The sequence below is a fragment of the Loxodonta africana genome, chromosome 27 (assembly GCF_030014295.1).
Source record: "Loxodonta africana isolate mLoxAfr1 chromosome 27, mLoxAfr1.hap2, whole genome shotgun sequence".
NCBI lineage: Eukaryota > Metazoa > Chordata > Mammalia > Proboscidea > Elephantidae > Loxodonta > Loxodonta africana.
Window position 1 is genome coordinate 32,763,261 of NC_087368.1, and position 21,801 is coordinate 32,785,061.

At 39.8% G+C, this 21,801-nt stretch overlaps 1 protein-coding gene across 16 annotated transcripts in view; it reads right to left on the minus strand.

Annotated features, from left to right (window-relative positions):
* Nucleotides 1–21,801, minus strand: part of CLASP2 (cytoplasmic linker associated protein 2) — a 186,655-nt gene that overhangs the window by 40,024 nt on the left and 124,830 nt on the right. For 8 of the 16 annotated variants that reach the window (XM_064277439.1, XM_064277437.1, XM_064277438.1 and 5 more), the window contains 6 exons: nucleotides 19,080–19,324; nucleotides 16,348–16,411; nucleotides 9,526–9,689; nucleotides 8,664–8,742; nucleotides 8,481–8,531; nucleotides 4,135–4,278 (listed from right to left, as the gene is read on the minus strand). In XM_064277439.1, the coding sequence (XP_064133509.1) occupies nucleotides 4,135–4,278; nucleotides 8,481–8,531; nucleotides 8,664–8,742; nucleotides 9,526–9,689; nucleotides 16,348–16,411; nucleotides 19,080–19,324 (747 nt within the window). The remainder of the gene's footprint in view (nucleotides 1–4,134; nucleotides 4,279–8,480; nucleotides 8,532–8,663; nucleotides 8,743–9,525; nucleotides 9,690–16,347; nucleotides 16,412–19,079; nucleotides 19,325–21,801) is intronic. The other 8 variants (XM_064277442.1, XM_064277447.1, XM_064277441.1 and 5 more) reach the window with 1 other exon arrangement.

Sequence of the window (21,801 nt, forward strand, 5' to 3'; positions counted from 1 at the left end):
TTTTTCATATTAACACTTTCAAACCTACGTTTATAGGTTTATAATTTCTCATCTTACCTGACCTCTCAGCAGCATTCAAAATAGTTGGCCATTCGTTTTCTCTTTCTTAAAAGACTTTATTTGGCTTCCTGACTCCACATTATCCTGATTTTTCCTCCTATTTCCTTGGTTGCTCTGTCTGAATCTGTATAATTCTACTCTTCTGCATGACCCATACGCTGGAAATGCCTCAGGGCCTGAAACTAAACCACTGGTGCGCTGGTAAATATTTAACTGGTTCTCCGAGAAAAAGAAAAAGGCCCGACTTGTAGCATTTACCAACATTCATGGTGTAAATACTCCCGTCATTGCCAACCTCACCCTACCAATGTAATGTCACTGAACACAGAGCTGAGAAGAAAAAGGCATAACTGTCTCACAACCTGCTATAAGCCAACTCCAGCACCACTGGACTAAGCCCTCTTTTCTGTCTGGACCTTCTCTCATTTCCGTGCCTACGACATCAGCTTTGTAACTCCGACTCTAACCTGTTCTTGGAGCTCCAGATACAACATCCAGCTGCCCGCTTTATGTCTTTAGTGGCATGTTGCATGGGCACCTGGAGGTCTTATCCACAAAACTTCAACCAAAAATGACAAAATAAAACAAACAAAAAACTTGGTAGGTTCACACACTAACGCGAGATCTTATCCCAGAGATACATTTCTCTACCCTCTCCGCCTAAATAAAAGATCAGTCCAAAAACGTGAATTCCTCCTTCAAGTCATAATCTCATCTCCTTCCTAATTTATCTCACATTAGTCTACTTCTCTCAGCATCCAAAACCATCATATTAGTCTTCTTACCTAAGCAGACAAAAAAACCCAAACCTGCTGCCGTCAAGTCGATTCTGACTCATGGCAACCCCACAGGACAGGGTAGAACTGCCTGTAGAGTTCCCTGGATTTGAACTGCCGACCTTTTGGTTAGCAGCCGAGCTCCTGACCACTGTGCCACCAGGGCTCTCTCTCTTCTTACCTAGACTACAATATCCTCCTAATAGGTCTCTGCTTCTATTTTGCTGTTCTACAGTTTTCCTGCTTGACGGTAGTCACAGAAATGTCTCCGGAACATAAACAAGACCATGGTACTCTCCTGCTTAAACTCTTCAAGGGCCTCTTATAGCACCTGGAATAGTGCTCAACTCCTTCTTAATACACTTGATAAAGCCCTGGACATTTCAGCAACCACTTATCGCCAAGATCAACTGATGTCACTCTCACCCATCCCACCTCACTTCAGCCATAACTGGCTTTCAGCAACTCAAATGCTCCAAGCTCCTTTCCAGCTCAAACCTGGTCCTTCTGCTCATCCCACTGTTGCTCACAGCCTGGCTTTTCCCCGAGCCCATTCTGTGCTGTCACTCTTTTATAGACGCCTTGATCATTTTTGTCACAGCACTTATCACAAATTACAATTATATATGTTTAAGGCCAGTCTCCCAGAGTTGTAAGCTTCCTGAGGGCAGGGACACACTGATTTTGTTTACCAACTATATACAGTTACCTTACCGATGCTCAAAAATAAGGAAAACACGAGATAAAAGAAGGCTTGAAGTATATTTAGGGTTTTAGATAAAATTCAGAATTCTGCCTAAATTCCCACGCAGTCAGGGGTCTAACAGGAAATAGTTTAAAGCTGTCGTGAGGTGCTATGGAGTTGATTTTGACTCGTTGCGACCCCACGTGACAGAGCAGAGCTGACCTATAGAGTTTTCTAGGCTGTAATCTTTATGGAAGCAGATTGCCAGGTTTTATTCCTACAGACCTTCTGGGAGGGTTTGAACCACCAACATTTGGTTAGTGGCCGAGTACCACCAGGGCTCCTTAGTTTAAAGCTAAACAATCGAAAACCAAAAATGAAAGAGATGATGTCTTGTTTAAAACAGCAGGTTGACCACATACTTTTATTTCCTCTTCTTCCAAAAATCCCCTTTAACTGACTATAAATGAACGCAGAAACCATAAACTGACAAGGACAAAGAGAACAGAAAAGCAAGTACCAATGAACAGAAGATCATAAATTTTTGCAAGACTGAAACCAGACAGTGGGGTAGTGACTAACCTACCAGAGTCCCTGCGTGGTGCAAATGGTTGACGCACTTATCTGCTAACCAAAAGGTTGGAGGTTCAAGTCCACCCAGCAGTGCTTTGGAAAAAAGGCCTGGCAATCGGTTTCTGAAAAATCAGCCACTGAAAACCCAATGGAGCGCTGCCACTGCCATGTACATGGAGTTGCCATGAGCTGGAATCAACTCCGAAGGCAAGTGGTTAACTAACCTAGCAGAGAGGGAGTAGTTAAAACCTACAGTGTCTAAATGGGGGATATACTGACACAAAGCAAGTCTGCAGGACACCTAGGAGGCTGCATGCCCCGTACTTTGGCAGAATGAGGGCAAGAACAGAGCTGAAAAGAGGCGAATAGGTTAACAGTTGCCTGGGAAAATCCCCAGTGGCTGTCTGTGCTCTTTCCTGGATGCATGTTCGGTGTTTGAGCCGGCTTGCACTGGGTATGAGAGCCAGGAATTTTGTGGGCCACAGCTTGAAATCGTCCATAACGGGTGTATTTACAGCATGGAAACTGGCAAAGACTACAGATGAGGGATTATTAGCATTATTTTTTCTTTTTGGAGAGCTGGCTTACCAGCACACCAAAGTTTATATGTCAGTAAAACGTTATAAAAAGGCGGAGAGGTTGGACTCCCAGCTCCTCTCCCCACCCTGTGGAGTCAGGTGACCCCCTGTGTCTCAACTATTAACGGCTTACATTTACTGTCTAACACGAGATAGTTTCAGGCTCAGGGAATCAGGTACTACAGTGAGCAGGCATGATGAGCATGACTCAAGACAAGGCAATGAGTGAGAGTCTCCAAGCTCTGGGAGGACCCTCAGCTCGTCTGCCCGATCCTGAGGCCTTCACACACTCTGCGAGCAAAAAACTGGAGAAATCAGTCAGTGGCAAAAAAGGGATCTCTGGACACTGAATTCTGAGCCCGGCACACAAATCGAGCACCTGACAGGTTCCCCAAATACACACAGAGTCTCCACTTAGGTCTTTGGTATAGCATTCTAAAATTAGAGCAAACAGTTCAGGATCTGAATCATTAAATATTTAAATAAGTCCTGAAACAGGTAAAAGATCAAAACAAACAAAAGGGAAAAAAGGACACAGAGGTGGTGGAGACACACATACACACTCACACACACACTCTCTCTCAAAATATCTTCCAGAGGGGAAAAAAATTAGAAGGTGAAAAAAAATAAGAAAATTGAGAAGCAACACTCAGGAGACATAATATCCAACTAATAATAGTTCAAATAAGAGAAAAGAGAATAGAAAGAGGAAGCTATCATCAAGGAAATAATACAAAGATATTTCCGGGAACTGAAGGACACTGAGTTTCTATCTGAAATCGCTCATCCAGTGTTTGGTACCATGAATAAAAAAGGGCCACACCAAAGCACATCATTGCAAAACGTCAGAATACTAGTGATACAAAGGAGGACCCTAAAGGTTTCCATGAAAGAAAAAGATCACATAGACAAGAAAGGAAATCAGCATGGCATTACACCTCGCAACAGTAATCCTGAATGCTAGAGGACAACCAGGCAAATGAAAAGCAAGACAAACAAAGAACTTCGGAACAAATGAAGTTTCCATGAGGAGGAGGTAGTGGTAAACCACTTGGGAGAGGAGTAAAAACCTGCACACCCAAAACGTAAATCCTTTTTACTTATTACCAACAATTGATAACTATTTTGAAGGTCATGGGGAGGGAGACAGGAAAGAATGTGGAAGTGATATGGGAAAGCTAAGTCTTCACTTACTGAGATAGAATAACTGATTGATAAACAGATACATAATACCTAAAATTATTAATAGCTCAATAGATAAAATGAACAAGCTAGAAATGGATGGTACCTAACAGCAACAACAACTGGTGAAGAACAGGAAAAAAACCCATAGATTGTGCTCTTCATAAAAAAAAAAAACAAAACAGGTAATGTGCTGAAAATATTAGCTTCCTTTACTGACAATCCAAAATAATTTACTTGCTTTTCCAATTCATCTTCCAAACCTTATATTAAAACCTACCTTCCGAACATCAGAACTTTTGGGTTCTGTTGTCCAAGTAATGACCCGAGACACTGCCAGGCGAGTTTCACTGGAATTTACAAAATCTCCTGGGTCCATCTGTTTGGCCAGAGTTTCTATGTATTTAAGGATAGCAACCTTCACCTGCAGAGGTAAGCGCACAATGAGAGAATGGCGCCAAATAGTCAATGGGGGACACTGGAGAATTAGGTGATTATTCCTTGGCAAATGAAAATGAAAAGACATCAACAACAAAAGTTACACAACCACCTACCTACCCGAGGTACCAGGTATGTGATAATGTGGATAATTTTCATTTTTCAAACACATCAGAACTTTTAAGTCCCAGGCATTTCATTCCCCGAGTCTGAACAATTGCTAAAGACTCACTCCTCCAAGACTATAAACTTCTCCTTGAGTCTGCCTTCAGAACTCGTGGCTGACTCTTTTGTTTAGCCTTAACGGGAGCCAGTCTTTGTCAACTGAGTGAAACTGGCTTTTGGGGAGCCAATCCAAAGTATTTTGAAAATAAAGTGTGGTAAATCCAGTGGGTAATCAAGGTGGGCAACATAGGGTTTTTTTTGTCAAACGTGGGTTAGAGTCATACAGTGAGATTGGTTTCCTTTAGAAGTCTATCACTGTTGTGACTGCCTTCCCAAAGAGTTGTCACAAAAATGTTTTAAACAAGAGTCACTGAAGAAAAGGCAATACTTATTTGTATAAAAGAGTTATGCTGTGTGGGTTTAAAAAGAGTCTCGCTACTCTCCCGTGAATCCTTGATGTGTGTGTCCATGTGCATGCGTGTGTGTGTATGGTGCATGCGTGTGTGTGTGTGTGTGTGTGTACGGCAGGGCAGTGGTGGTGCGGCAAGCAGGACTCAGAATCAGCAGGGAGTGGGGCTGTTTTTCTCATACTCAGACTTATCACCCTTACAGGAAGCCACCCATTAAATTCCCTCCCTTCTCTCAGGAACGCTGGGGCAGAAAAAAGGGTGAGAAGCATTGCCTTAAAGTTACATCATTCAACTTTCTAGGATTTCTAGATAATAGTTCTCTTAGATTCTACCTCTTCACTTTAGAAATGGCACCTGGCATAGCGTATGGTCCTTGCACATACATGACGTTAAGCACCGATTAAGTGATTTGCTAACTTAGAAAAATGATTAAGATTAAGTGATTTGCTAACTTAGAAAAATGATTAAGACAGCAATTTGAAAAAATATTGCTGAAGATTAAGGTAATCAGTTTTTCTATGTTCTTTTTTCCTTTATTATTGATCTTAAGGTCATGTTTCTAACTTGTTCTAAATAAAGAAATGTGTCAAGTTAACATGCAGGAAGTAAACTATTAAAATAAGGTCCTGAGTCTTCTATGTTTTCACCTCCTAATTCTAGTTAATACCCTTTTTTTCCCCCCAAGAAAAAGACAGAATGGATTAAATTACAATCTTCATTTCATAAGGAATAAATTTTAAGAAGTAAAGTTTTAAGAAATATACTGAAAAAACCAAGGGTTAACCTATCAGTCACCCTGGTGAAATGTGCAGTGAATAGGGAAAGAGACTGCAGGTGAGCTTGTAGCAGCACACACACACACACACAAAAAAGGCAGCTCCAATTAAATTACGTAGCACATAATATTCTAAATTCTTGAAGCCATGTCACCTTTTGTAAGTGGGAATAGCTGAAAGGTGACTATATTAAATCCAAAAATGAACATCAATATATTTTGTTTTTGATCTGTCATAATCAATAACTGAATGTATTTATTTGCGCTGTGTGAGATTCAATTAATGCAGCGTCTTGGAAATGCAGAGGGGCATGCGGTTTTGAAAGGGTTTCACAGAATAGGTGTGTTTACTATACCCACAGGCAAAATGACCAAAATATACATATAATCATTTGAAAGTTTGTATTTTAGTAGGACATTATACAAGGTTAAACATATCTACAGATTTAATAAGGTAAACACGTACTCTTTGTCAAAGAAGGAAAAAAAAAACAGTTGCTATAAGCTGTGTAATTTTTCAACATAATTATGAAACCCCAAAAAAGAGGTCAACAAAAACTCTACTCTTTATTTTTAAAATATTACTAATTCAAATAAGGTCCTTGGTATTGCCATGTCCCCCTAGTCCACTGCCTCTTTTCCATGACTCTAATACTCCCCAGCGTGTTTGCTCTTTTTCAAAACGGGCAATTGAGAGTGTGACATAACTAGTGTCATGATGAATCTCTAAGTTTTTTTCCCCTCCTCTGCCTGCCTTCTCCTTTCTGCATACCTTTGCTAATGACTTTGTTTTGATCTGATGCTAATGACTTTGTTTTGTTTTCTCTGGCCACCTGTGACTTAGGACTCTCCACCTGGAGAGTAGAGCCCAGATGTCTGGCACGTATATCTTTAGCCTGATAAGGAGTCTCTTGTAATTATCTTGTAATGAATAACTCATCTGAACATGCCATCTGTGGGCTACAAAGACACATCTAACCCTTGTAAAAATCATATATAAGCCCTAAGGTAAAACTGCCTTTCAGGACTCCACAAAGACAGTCTGCATTGCTGTCGGATTGTCGTTGGTGCCACCTCCTAAATAAACTTTCTCTCTCTGACTTGGAGTACGTTTTGTTGGCTTGACTGCTCCGGCGCATGGACCCTCATCGGGCAACATCTTCTGACATTTAATCACATGATACTCTTTAAGAGACTTGAAATTTTATACAGACATCTATATTTTATATGAAAGATTCATCATTTTTAATAAAAAATTTTTCCAGATCTCATACTCAAGTTACCTGTTTTTCTACATGTTAAGTTTTTAATACTTCTGCCACCCATCTGAAATTTACATTTGCTTTTGGTATAAGGTATGGGTCCAAGATAACGTCCTCTCTATTTCTGTAAAATATCAATTGAAGAGCAATCTTCCCCTGCAAATTTGCTAGTGTACAAATGTGTTTTTATGGATGTATATATGTGTGTGCTTATGTGTATATATACGTTGTGTGTGTGTTTGTTTGTTTTAGGATATTACAGAAATAATCTGTGATTCTGGTCTCCCCATAAGGTTTTCCAAAAGGAAAGCTAATTTTAATTTGCCTGTTTCCCATTTTACTCTTGCCTTTGACTGTCTTTCTCTTGGGCTGTCGGCAACTTCATTCTCTCCCTCAACTCACCCTGCAGCCTTAGTTCTTAGTTGGTTTAGACCTCCACTTCCCCCGGCCCATGAAACACCTCTACACACATTTTCAGCAGCACTTGACAGTACCAACATCATCACTCCTAAAGCAATTTACAATTTATCATATATTATTGACGATAACGATACGTAATGATGAGTTTTGCATTCCTGGGAATGCCTAGCCCAATGTCTTGGACATAAACAGAGCTCAACAAATATTTATCAATAATACCAAGTAAATTCTTCTGTAAATCACTTTTCAAAATCCAAATAGTCACTTTTCAAAACCCCTTTCACAAAGCAGCTCTGTGACAACAACAAGCTGAATGTAAGACAACCCTGGTCAAGAAATATAATTGTAATTTTGAGGCATAATCATATTCAGACACCAAGGGAAAATCAATCCTGGGGAGTAATGCTTGTGCAAATGTATTTCGTGCAGAAGAGTGCAGAGAAATAAAAGGCTTGTATATGCACACATGCTTGTTATTTCCCTGACTTTAATCTCATTTAAAACTCACTAAGAAAGATCTTGTATATGATTCGCATGAATTCTTTGGTAAAGAACTTGGGCTTATCTTTTACCTTATTTTTTCCTTTTATCTTAAATTTATAATTATTTTTAATCATAAATTAACTGGAAAATGTGTGCAAAAAAAAATGACTGAGAAGGTTAATCCTCATTCAAAACCTTATGCACACATCAGAAACATTCCACTGCAAAAACTATTTCTTATCTTGGTTATAGAAAATTAGAGAAGTGAACCAAGATTAAACTTAAAAACTTTCCTTAATAAATACGTAGGCAAAACTAACAGTCGGCCCAAAGTCACTATTAAAATTCCTAAAATTAAAAGAGAAAAAAAAAGTATTGGGAAATCACAAACATAAAATTAGATGAGGCTTCATAGAGCAAGTGTGCACTACCAGCTTAGGGTTAGACGGCCATACTCAAAGTGATGCCTTCTAAATGGGTATCCCCAGTAAGCCTCTCCAAAGGACAGTCTAGCATTTGAATAACATTTGAAATCAGATATCTGCATGCTTAAAAGTCTTACGAATGTTAGTAATTGAATACAGATGCATAAGAACAGTATCTGAAACACCGCAGAGTTTGTAAAGAGAGTTAAGAAAAGAAAATAATGCAGATTAAAGTAAAACCAAAAAACCTTGGAGCTCCAAAAAGAGTGAAGCTGGTCCCGAAGTGCTGGCTTGAACGTCTGAAAGTTCATAAAAACAAAATCCACTGATTGAACAGCTTCTCGTGTAGCAGAAATGTAAATATCAACATAACTATATTAATAAAATACTTTGATTCCTTACAAAGTTTTCAAAAGACTTCCAATTTTTACCTTGAGGCTTGGTGTTTGGGTCTGGTCAACTGTAAATCTCATTAGGATATTGAATTGAAGATCATTTGGAAAAGACTCTCTGAAATAAGAAAAGAATGAAACAAAACAAAAAAGTCAGCAAGCGAGCCTTTAGCAAACTTAACAGCAGCAGACTATGCTTAACACCAAAACACACTGTCAGGGAAAAAGCACCCACACAGTAGTTTCAGCATGTGGTATAGTCTATCTGATACAGTACCCAATAAAAGCTATGCCCAGGAGAATACAAACATGGAGTTTATACCCAGTATGGGATCAAAAAGCAACACTACAGTAAATAATAGTCTATCTTACCTCAACTACAGAAAGATGTACTCAATAAAAAGTTCAACATTGTCAGAGATGTTTCCCTACACCTACAGTCTGAATTCTAGACTCACTTCAACTTTGTAAATGGTATTTTAAATAAGTCATGTGAGCAATCTACAGAAGAAAGCAGAAGTACATCAGTGGTTCAAAATCTTTTTAAAAACTCTTTGAATATTTAAATGCATAATCAAATATTCTTCTTACACCTAGGAAATATACATATTTTTACATTAGGTTGAATAAAACCTTCAACTCTACTTTGCAGGTATATTTTAATGAAAATAAAATACTAACGTGAATTACTCAAGTGATGTTAACCAAACTTTGACCAAGCAGTGCAGTGTTTTACCAATGGGCCAACGCTGCGTCACGTGTGCATGTGAATGGGCATTTCAAACGGAGCCCCTGCAGTCTCGATTGTTTTAAGGACTCAGAAATCTCTGCTTTTAACATAGGAAGGAACTATTTCTGATTGCCATCAGGTAAACTTGAAACACATGAAGAAAAACATTACCTTGTAACATCAAGGGCTTTCTGAACTTTTGCCTGAACAGATCCAAGCAAATCAGCACCCATTTTTTTTAGTAGCTGCGTCAGCAATACAAACAACCAGTCTTGAAGATCATCCTTGTGGACTTGTATGAAGTCCACCAGAGTCTCCAAAAACATGCTGAACACCTACAGTTGATAAGAGGGGACAGGGGAGGGCAAGAGGGGGGAAGGGAGGAGAAAAAGGAGGAAATATTGACCTCTATGCTCAGTTCAAAACTGCAATGGAAAGGAATACAGGTATCAGAGGCACAGCGATTGGCAGCCAAGCGGGAAATAATCTCTCTTGCTTTTCTTTGGACTCTGTGATACAAGAGTGCATCAAACGTAATCCGACTTCTGCTGAAGTTCGACAATTAGCTATTCCATGCAGCATCACTTGGTAAAGAAACTTTGGCCATAATGGCTGGCACACCTAACGTTGTCAATGATGCCACAGCTTAAACTTGAATTCTATTTTCTCTGAAATTTAGGGAAAGGAACTATCGTCTCACCGGCCCGCAGCTTTGGAAGAGTGGCATGGGGCAAATGAGAGGATGGCTCTGCTGACAGCTACCTTAGAGTATAAACTTCCTATGACATAATGGGCTGTTGTCACATATTTTTTTGGTTTGAGATACATTATTTACTAAAACTGCCCCAAAAGTAATCTTAAATGTGGGATAAAAGTCTGTATCTAAATGTTAATGATTTTAAAAAAGTCCTAGAGGGCATGCTATTAGTCTCCATTTCTGTTGATGGGTTTTATATTTGGTTCTACTAGCTTAAAACATTTTATTAAAACATGAAGGGAGACTATTATTCATAAGTGACACATTTCATTAAAATACTTGTCAGTAAGTGAACCTTGAGGGTATGACACTTTATAAGAAATTCAACACCATACTGGAAAATTTACTTCTAGACAAATAACTGCTTTAAGACAATGTTAGTTATGCTGCATTATGAGATAAATTATAATCACAATTGATTATAAAAACACGTTTTTTAAAGTATCATACTTTATGCAAATAACGCACACTTTCTACGTCTGTTGGCCAACCACGTCCTCCCAAATGTACAAGGTGCGCGTTATTTGTGTAAAAACATGGTAGTTAATAATCTTAAAACTAATTTGTGAATTAAAAGAGTTTTGCTCTCAATGTGTGTGTTATTTCTTGAATTTCCTTTATACAATTATACACGGACTCCATTTCTTCCTCCTATGTTAGAAATGGAGGATTTTCTCTATCGGAATTATAACCAAGTTTTAACATTTGAATCTGAGTTAGAAAGTAAAAAATACACATTAGCAACCTGCTTGAGAACCTCTGTATTAGTAAAAGTAAAAACTATGAATACTTTCAAGGTTCTACTACTTTCTGGGCCCCAGGTAGAGCCTGCTTCAACACAATGAACACTCATAATGCAGGTTCTCTTACTCCCACCCAATCAGAACCAAGCTCTAAGCTATCAGCGGCCGAGGACTCAACAGAAAGCCGTTCAATGGATGAGTAGGGGAAAATTCTTAAAAAAAAAAAAAAAAAGTAAGGATTTCCTTTTAAGTAGTGTCATTTGCCCTGTAACTGGCAGCCAATCCTTTCTCCTCAATGTGAGGGAAGAGGTACAGCTATTTCCCTTCACTTCAGCCAAGTTTAACTTCTATTTCCTATAAACTTTCTGGCATCTCCCAGCTCCTTTCTCTGGGCTTATGCCAGCCATTCCAGGAGGCCCTTTCTTTTCACGTTGACATCTCTAAAGCTTATGTCCCTGTCAATATCTGAACTACTATTTCCTTCAAGAAAGCCTCTCTAAATAGAAAATCCTTTTGGTTAGATATAATGTGAATACACAGGGTTAAAAAAAATGTTGGCATGCTGTTTACAGTACACCACATATAGGATTGTACTGTTGTTTAAAGAAAAACCTTACAGCTTGTCAACGGTAACTACTAAATAACTTCATGTATTTACATTAAGTCTTTATTGTGTGTACATATATCTTCAAACTATACGTTAGAAATTTCACGCAAAATTTCTCATTTGATTGCTCTACCACAAAACGTCTGCTGTCCGATGTTGCTCTTCTCCCATTTCCTTATACGCTGATATAATACCAGCGATAAAAGCTTTCTTTCGGAACAGAAAATTAAGCATCACTGCTCTGTAAACTGCCATTTGCTTTTATGGGATGACATTAGTACAATATTAGAAAAAGTATATGGGAAGGTCAGGAGCTGGCTAATTTTTTAAACAATTGTAAACCCAGGAAATGTTTTTTAAAGTAAGTAACCCTCAGTGAAGTCACTTTTTAATTCTGCTTATCTCACAACTGCACTTAGTGGAAAAGAATCAAAATGTTTGAGCTATTACAATTGGGGCAGCCTTTTCTTAAACTCTCCTATATCTTAGGTGTGCCAGTCATCAAATACAGAACAGAAGAACGTAATCAAATTAGATTAATTAGTAGATTAAAAAAGCACATCTCCAAACAGAATGGCAGTTTGCGTAACTGCAAATAGCGTTTCGTGGATTGCAAGGGTCCAACACTGCATGAACTCTCTGGGAGAGAAAACAGAGAAAAAGGGTTAATTTCACAGTCATGCAGTAAAGTTAGGTTTCCAACAAATATTGAACCAACTTACTCTCTATTGAGAGTTCCAACACAGGGGACAGCATGCAAAAAGAAAAAAGAAAAAAAAAGAACACACAAATTAGTCGCCATCAGTGCAAAGTTCCTGTATGGGAGAAAAACACTTAGAAAATAAAAGCCACAAATGTTTTTCAAACTTTTATGACAAACTCAAAATACTTTTAAAAACAAGAGTTAAATGAACAGTGCAGGAGAACAGCATGGGGTTTTCCCGTGTTTCTCCCTCGCCTCTCTGTCAAGGAAATTCAACAAACACACAAATAAAAAAACTTCTCTTCCTGACTCTCTTATCCTGGAGGCTCAACTTCTGGAAAGAACCCAAGATTAACCCTCACCCGCCCCCATTTCTGAATACCGCCAACATTTAGTTCCAAAGCATGAAACTACTCCTTTCTTTATGGATTGTCTGCACTGCATACTGGAGATTGTCTGATATTTTAATTGGACCCCAGACCCTTACCCTAAAAAAACCTAGCAGGGAGAAGTTCTGGGGCCTGGAGAAGGTGGTTCTAGCTCAAAGGGGATGAGGCTGCTTCTCACAACCTGGCTCTCTAAGTCTCCTGCTTCTGCTGGAGACGACAGGGAATCTAATCAGGTTGGGAGAAGTAAGCACAACCTTCACATATCATGGAAGCCAACCACCAACCAGAAGCTGTTAAAACCAAAAAACCAAACCCACTGCCATCGTGCCGAGTCCAACTCACAGTGACCCTATAGTACAGAGTAGAACTGCCCCATAGGGTTTCCAAGCCTGTAATCTCTACGGAAGCCGAATGCCATCTCTCTCTAATCTCTACGGAAGCTGAATGCCATCTCTCTCTCCTGGGGAGCGGCTGGCAGTTTTGAATTGCCGACCTTTTGGTTAGCAGGTGAGCACGTTACCAGTGCGCCACTAGGGCTCCTTCAAGCTGTTAATAGAGGGACTAAAATGATGATTTCAACATAAAAAAGGACATGAGGAAATCTACCCAACTAATGCTCATGGTATGAGGTGTCTCCCAAACACTAAGGTCCATTCTAGGGGCAAGAATTCAGGCTCATTTTCTGGCCTGTGAGCTTTCGTGAGAGCTGGGGTTACAGAGAAGCAAATTCTAATTCAGCGTGGAGATCTGACCCAGGCTTGAGGAAGAGGTCCTATTTAAGCAGAAGGCCCAAGGATGCTGGCTGGCTTGGGGAAGGAAAAGTGCCCCCAGGTGGCATATTTCTAAGCATGTTAAAGCTTTGCACATTTAGGGAAAGGAACACAGTTCAAGCTGGGGTGAGAGTGAGGGCGGAACGATACGCAAAAATGATAGGCTTTGTTGGCCATTTTCCTGAGGGTAAAGGGGAGTCAGTTGTTAGCGAAAGAGTTTTAAGCAAGTGGAAAAAGAAAGATTTATCTTCAGAAAAAACACACTAAATAAACTCACAACAAAGCTGAAAAACAAAAAACGGTGCCAATCAGCAAGTTGGGATTTATGAGAAATTCCTGGAAGAGCAGGCAGATGAGACCATGTTGACAAGATAGGATATATTTATTATTACGGACCTAACACCACGGCTTCAAGGTGACACCTCCTTCCGTTTTCATAGGAGGGCAGGTAAAAGAACGGGTTCACCTGTGGTTAAGCTTACTGGTTTGGAGGCAGGAGGTGGAATTTCTGCTTGATGGCTTCTGTTTTCTCAGTGAGATAATGGGCAAGGCCACATGCTTGGGGTATAAAATGAGGGGTCGGGGTGGTGAACGGGGGTGCAGTTTTGAGGAGAAGAGAGCATCTCACAGCCTCCATGGAGGCATGAGACAGCTGAGAGGGGGAGGACTACCAGGCAGCACTGAGCACTCAGCCAAGATCACAGACCAGCTGTGCAGTGACAGGAATCTGCAGGGCTGTGTGGTTTCACCCAGTAGGGGCCAGGACACTGTTTTTCTTCAAGAGTCCTAACCTTCAACCAGTGGCACAGCCCCCCTCTTCTAAGAATATAAGTTCCTGAATCTCTGTTTCTATCTTTAGTGCCAGTGATTATACAGAACAGGGGTTGGTCTGTGAGCTAAGGATGGCTTTAACATGGTTGGGGGAAAAAAAAAAAACCCAGAAGAAAAAGAGTATTTTGTGACACATGAAAATTATACAAAAAAATTGTATATAGAAAGAAAAGGAAAGAATGCATCAAAAAAGTTAGCTGCTAGATCCTGAAGATTGAACTGTTGGTACTTTACAAAGATACATTAAAAAGGGGAAATATCTGCTATTTCCACAGTATCAGGATATATTGGTGGCGCAGTGGATAAGAGCTCAGCTGCTAACCAAAAGGACGGAAGTTTGAATCCACCAGCCACTCCTTGGAAACCCTGTGGAGCAGTTCTATTCTGTCCTACAGAGTTGCTAATAAGTAAGAATGAACTTGACAGCAACGGGTTAGTTAGATTAGGGTATACTATAAAAACTCAAACCAAACTCTAATTGGCCATTTTTGACTCAGCACAGTCATACATGTCCAGTTTACTCTTAATGAATTACATTATCGGCAGAGACTGATGGATAATCTCCAAACAAAACCAAATGAACAAACATATTCCCATCACATTTTCTTCACACACTGACTAAAACAAAGAAAGAAAAACCAAACCAGCCAACCAAAAACCAGATGGGTCAATAAAAATTATACATTGTTATAAAATCCTAAGGCGGAGCACCAAAAGCCACCTTTCTGATTTAATTCTAGGGAGAATTATAGCGGCTTCTCCATATTTCTTCAGGGAGGCCAAAAAATTGAGCTCAGTTCAGTTCCTTTACGAACGTCAAACTCAGTTTTTCTATTTGAGTTCCAAGAGCCTGTTCGAAAGCATTTCTCTTTATTACTACTTAGATCCTGGCATCCAACTAAATTACACTATCACGCCAACAAAAAATCAAACACTGTGACTTTGAGAAGTAACCCAGCCTCAGTCTTACACCTGCTGGGAGGGAAGAGTTATGTCATTCAATGAAGATGTTTTTAAAATGTATGTTTCAAAGCTGTACAGGCTATCAATTAAAATGTTGTATAATGAAACAGGTTCACACAGGTCAAAACTGTCTCTTGTTTTGGCTTATATTACCATCTAAAGAGTATCAAAAGTTCATTTGTTTAGAATTTACCATAAATTTAATTACAGCAATTCCTAGAGCTGTAATTAGCAGTAGCAATATCAGCATAAGATGGCACAGCTATCGACATGCTCAGCTCGAGAGTTACAAACTTTGATTAAGTTTGTCCCCCACTGGATTTAAATCTTTAGCTGGTTTTGGTTTAAAGTAGGCTTTTAATATATTTAAATAGTGTTGTATGTAATGGAAAAAATCAAAATTAGAAAGAAATGGAGAAACGATGTGTGTAACAGTAAATCGAATTAAAAAACAACAGTAAAGTAAAATTTGTTAATATTTTTCTTCTAATTTCCCTCCCACAACACCCTCTTATTTAGGTTAGAAATGATCCTGTATAACCTGATAACCCTAAAGGAAGATACTAACACAGTATCAACACTGTCAAACACACTGCTGGAAATAGAATAAGTGAATACATTTTTATACAGTGCTATCTATCAGCATAAACCAACACTGAAGAGTTCACATGCAGATAATGCAATAAGTATTTAATCAAACATATTTTAATTGACATTTAAAACTGAACGAAGTTTTGAAAGTCTTCATGGACTGTTTCTAATATACAAAATGGTTCTTCTTTACATTGCCAACAAACTTACGGCTAAAGCCAGAGCTTGTGTTTTTGTGTTATTTAATAATTGTTTTCTACATAACCTAATTACTTCCTCTACAAATACCACAAAACTCTTAGTAATACAACATGACATCCACCCTTGAGTTAAAATGCAGAGTAATTTCTTCCATGTCTCTCTAGTAACAAGAATGGTGCTCGTTACTATATTTGGCTCCCAGCCTTGGACAATCTATCTTTGGAGAAGCTTGGATAGTTACCAGAGAGCAAATTCTAAATTACGTGCCCTATCGAACAATTAATTTCAATCATGTTTGAAAATATTAGTACCATTTTGAGGGCAGAAATTAAAAAAAAAAAAAAAAGGCTTACAGTTTTTTGCTGCTGTTTACTGCTTTTGGGGCTATACCCAAAGGACACACTTTCGGAGCGAATAATCTTAAAAACCGAAACGTACCTTGCCGTGAGGATCAGCAAACATCCTTGTGAAAATTTCACAGAGTCTTTTCAGCTCAACTCGACTGCCAAAATAATACAGTGACTAATTAGTAACTTGCTGTAGGAAAAAGAAACTTAAAGGTAACCTTACATGTAATTAGGTTTCTTTAAAAAATAAAAACGGTGAAAACATCAGCCCTCAAAACCAGGGAATGTTTTTTGCCATTTACTTAGTCAGGGCTAAATACAAAGTGTATGACGTGCAACAACAATGAATAACGTTCTGTCACTAACCACCGTACGTTAAAAGTTGAAGGTTATATGAATAGAAATAAAATCACATTTCATTAAAGTAGCATGAGGGGCAATTTTACAATGACCTTCCCAGAACGTGAATCTTACGCTTTGTAAGTACCAGGATGTTTTCTTAAACTGTGCCACTTAGGTGCTGAAATCTTTCTAAACTATTACGCCTTTTCCCTTTGCCATTTAAAATGTATACTGAACGTAATGGTGTCCTAAGCATGAAGGGGCTGGGAACAATATTAGGACGGATTATTCAGTAATTCATTGAGTGTGATATGTGTACATGAACATATACCGGGTATTACACTGATAAACACTACTCATTTTAAATTATATACCTCTAATACTTCCTAAAATAAACAACAGCTAGTACGTCAAACTCTGATTCACACAATCAAGAAGGAGCCCTTCATATTTCACCACACTCAAACCCATGAATTGTTTGAAACTAGCTTCTTTTTTTTTTTAAAACTTAAGGAATGTTCAATTTTAACAGCATCTTGATAAAGGTATGCTTCCTTTCATTTCAATACACTTCTGCACATGTGTATGTTTTAAAATCTAGGAAACGGACAAACCACAAGTTAACTCAACATGACACAATGACCCCTCACTTATCGACTATCTTCTTATCTGATATTTCACATTTACGACTATAATGAAAACCCCACTATGAGCCGAAGTCAGAGGGAGAGGAGGAGGAGGGCAAGGTTTGTGAGAGGGTGCGAGGCCCTGCGGGCAGCCAGCTGTTCGTGTATTCGCTGGGCGGGCACAGGAACTGGGCCGACCTGCAGCGCAGGGCTGGGGAGTGATGTGGGGGAGGCGAGGGCACCAGAGCTGGGGTGAGAAGGGGTGGGGGTGGAGGGTTGCTCAGAAATCTCATCTTTCCAAAGAGGCCTCTCTGCCACCTCTGCAGCCTCCACCTGCCCCCAGGCCCAAGAGCCACACCCAGTCAAAGCCAGTCGCCAGGGTTGGTGGGTCGAGCAGGAAGGTTAAGAGGCATGGTGGGGGGTGGGGGGGGGCGGCGTGGGGGTGGTCCATACGATGCCCAGAGCACGACCTGGTGATGGTGGGCCCCTGCTGCCCTGCAGACTTATAGGCAATCCCCTACCACCACCACCCCAACCCCCACGGGCTCTGTGGTGCTGGGGAAAGCGTGGTGAGGAAGGGGGGGTCCACCAGCCATGGGCATCCCGAGAAGTGCCAGGGGCTAGGCCCATCTATCACGTGGGTTCTCCCATGACGACCTTTTCTTTGGAACCTAATCTTACAGACAGGTAAGGAGTGGGTGTATACATGTTGCTGTGTGCCATCGAGTCCAACCCAACCCATAGTAACCCTATATGACAGAGTAGAACTGCCCAATAGGGTTTCCTAGGCTGTAATCTTCATAGGAGCGGACTACCAGGTCTTCTCTTCCACGGAACTGGTTCATACCACGGAGGCTTTGGTTAGTAGCCAAGTGCTGAACCATTGTGCTACCACGGCTCCGTGAATATACAGAGTTAACGCTGTACTATTTTTATGCAGCCCCTTCGAAAAAGCACTGATACACCCAACTGTTACATGTATCACTTCATAAAGAACACAGTGTTTACCATCACTAATACCCACACAATCAGTTCACGTTCTGGGATGCAATGATTTAGAACGCAAGCTTCTGCTGCAAATGGCTTAAACTCATGGCAGTTTTGTCGTTCAACATCGAACTTGAGAAATTGAGATTAGTTAAGAAAAACGAAATAAATACTAACCCTAATTTATGTTACTTAAGTATTCAAATCTTTAAAAGTAGGGAGTCTGCGGTCTATTTGTAATTAGGTTTTAAGGAGTTTGAAACTAGGTTCTTGAAAAAGTGAACTAAAGGGGCTTAAAGCAATATCTAGATGAGTACAATACAGAATGTAGGAGAAAAAAGCCATCAAAAGCCATTAGGGAAGGCAACTAAGCCAGAAAAAAAAAACAAACCATCTTTGTCCTTCGGGAAGTTCACTCCAATTCCATCTTATCTCACACACATCTCACGAGCACTAAGAAAATAGCTTCATCTCCAAATAAGCGCATGCACTTCTGCCCTCTCAGTGAAAAAGTTACCAGGAACGGATTTTCATAAACCAGTCAGCTTTCTTTTGGTACATTTCATTGCTTAATTTTTTTTTTTTTAAATAACAACTTTTAAAATTTAACTTCCATTTATAAACAGAAGTTTTCTTTTAAAAATATTTCTTTAAAGAGTGCATGAATTGATAAGAAATTTAGTAAACTGTGGTGCAGATGTTCTACAGGACTGAGGTTTAGGGAAAACCCATTGACACCATTTCCTGTATTTAGGACGAGCCGGGGCGGTTTGTCCTATATCAGCGTCTCTAAAATATTATGGAAACAAAACCAAGTCAAAGGGTGCAAACGCGGGCAGGACAATTCCTTGAAGACCACGTCCCTCACCTTAGCGTTCTCTGATTTTTAAGTAAGTTCTGCAGACCCAGAAGGCCTTCTTTCCTTTCTGACCAGTTGGAACTGGCGCATCGGTTGAGGACCTCTGCCACATCTTCCGTCTGCCTCATGTATGTTGGAATGCTGCCGTTCCGAGAACTATAGGAGCGCTCTGAGCAAGCGCTGGACGCGTCACTGTTGGCATCATCGTCTGAATGCATCCCGTAGGACTCGTATCTCCTTCGGGCAGGCTTTTTCTGTTACACATAAGGGATCTCATCAGTGGGAGCTAAAACCGTACATTGACCGCTAGCTATCTCTGCTATCTACTGACCACAAAAGGATCAATTTTTGCTTTAAAATCAGTGCAAAGCATGCTGCTAATCACTGTAATAATAAAATGACAATATTTAGTTTTTCTTCAGAAAACTTGTTTTTGATGTTAGTAGAAGATGGAATATTCTTTAACTATGATGGAAAGTGGCAGAAGCAGAGCCAGGCTACATGGAAGTTCAGGGACGTGGCGTGGGAAGTGCTCAAAGATGGGGGTCTTTTCCTTTTCTTCTTTCTCCCTGTTAGAGAACCAAGAACTGTTCCTGTTTTGTGCCGTCAAGTTGATCCTGACTTATAGCAACCCTGCAGGACAGAGTAGAACTGCCCACAGAGTTTCCAAGGCTGTAAATCGTTGCAGAAAGCGACTGTCAAATCTTTCTCCAGCTGAGCGACTGGCGGGTTCAAACTGCTGATCTTTTCGGTTAGCAGCCAAGTGCTTTAGCCACTGCACCACCAGGCTCCTTCAAGAAGAACTACCAGGATGCAAATTAACATTAACTGCACTAGAAACGTAAGTTGATAAGAACACAATATTACCTTTTGAAAAGGAAGAGTCCACTGGATTGAAAAGCTCATGCTTTACCCTGTGTGAGGCTCTACCTTCCCCCTTCTCTCATCTCTGTTCTCCTTTCGCCTCTTCTACCACTTCTCTAACCTGTTGCCATCGAGTAGATCCTGACTCACAGCGACCCTACAGGACAGAGGAGAACTGCCCCATAGGGTTTCCAAGGAGCAGCTGGTGGATTTGAACTGCTGCCTTTTGGTTTGCAGCCGAGCTCTTAACCAATGTACCACCAAGGCTGTGAGTCAGAATCGACTTGACAGCAACTAGTTTCGTTTTGTTTACCACTTCTCTTTCCACTCTGCCTTCCCTTGTACCCAACCTTCATGTCTCCTAGAGAAGTAAGATACAAAGAAGGATATGAGAAGCTGTTCTGCTTACTATTTTTAGGATGCAAGCTCCTTGAGGGCCCTTCTCTGCTTTTCTTAACGTATCTACACTGTCTACTTCAATAAACAAGAGAAAGCACATTCGGATTCCTTCTATGTCTTTATACCTAAGGCTTGTTATTTAATATATGGAACTGCCAATCTTACCTTGCACCTTAAAAGTGAAATGAGAAAGAATAAAGAGCTTGCTTAAGATTTCCTTGGAAGAGCTGGAAACAAATCTTTACATAACCTGACATTTGAATTCAGGTCGATGAATGGTGAAGACATTTCTATGACATATGTTAAGCACAATAATTTAACATAGCTCTAAACCCAGTGCTGTTGAGTCAATTCCGACTCACAGCGACCCTATAGGACAGAGTAGAACTGCCCCTAGAGTTTCCCAGAAGCGCCTTGCAGATTTGAACTGCTGACCCTTGGGTTAGCAGCTGTAGCACTTAACCACTACGCCACCAGGGTAACATAGCTCTAGGTACCTACAAACTCTCCAAAGTCCAAAATCTAAAAGAAATGTGATTTGAACTTAATTTGTAATAATTCTATAACGACGTTTTTATTACTAAATGCCTTAGGCTGATTTAGAGACTGCAACCTGAATTTTCTTGGCAAAATTAAGTGCCCAAACCTAGAAAGGTAATGCTGTGATGTTTCCTGTATTGGGTCAGTTTTGTTACATGCTTTGGTGTTAATGACCTCACCTCCTCTGTATGAAGTAGTCAGCCATAAAGGACCAGAACCCCATGGGACACTCTATTAAGGCAGAAATCTCCTTGTTGATACTCATATGTACAGAAAAATAAATGTACGTCTAACAATCATTACTTTCACTTAATTTTTTACAGAAGACTATCATCTGTTAAACTGATGAAGCGAAAGAAATAAAAATCATGGAATAAGATGTCAGAAAATATCGATGTCTATACCTTAGTCCGTATGTCTCCTAAGAGCTGAGAGCAGTATATTTTTAAAGAGAAAAATTGAAAATAATGAAGAACATTTTGCTAAACAGCACAGTGAAGGGGGCATTATTAACCATGCCCGTAACCAGAAACATCAAGTTTTTTAAACACATAGATACAAAGGAACTGCTTATTAGCAAGATAATCTTTACTCTTGCCAATATCCTTTAGTCCAAAGAGAAATACCTAAGCGACAAAATATTCCCACAACCAGTTTTCCCAAAACGTCTTCTATTTGACTCCTTTTGTCATTTCCAATGTTGATTTTAACTCTTTGATTTTCCCCATGCCCAGATTAGGCTTCACAGTCAGCAAATCTGCTCCTAAATATCGGGGGTCGTAATGGGAGAATCTACGGTATGTAAATAACAGAGGTGACAGAATCAGGTCACTGGGATTCGGATTTTGGCCTCAGTGGTTAAACTTTCCTCTTATAATTCACACACAGCATTTTATTATATAATTAGTATTTCAAGAAAAGCCCATTC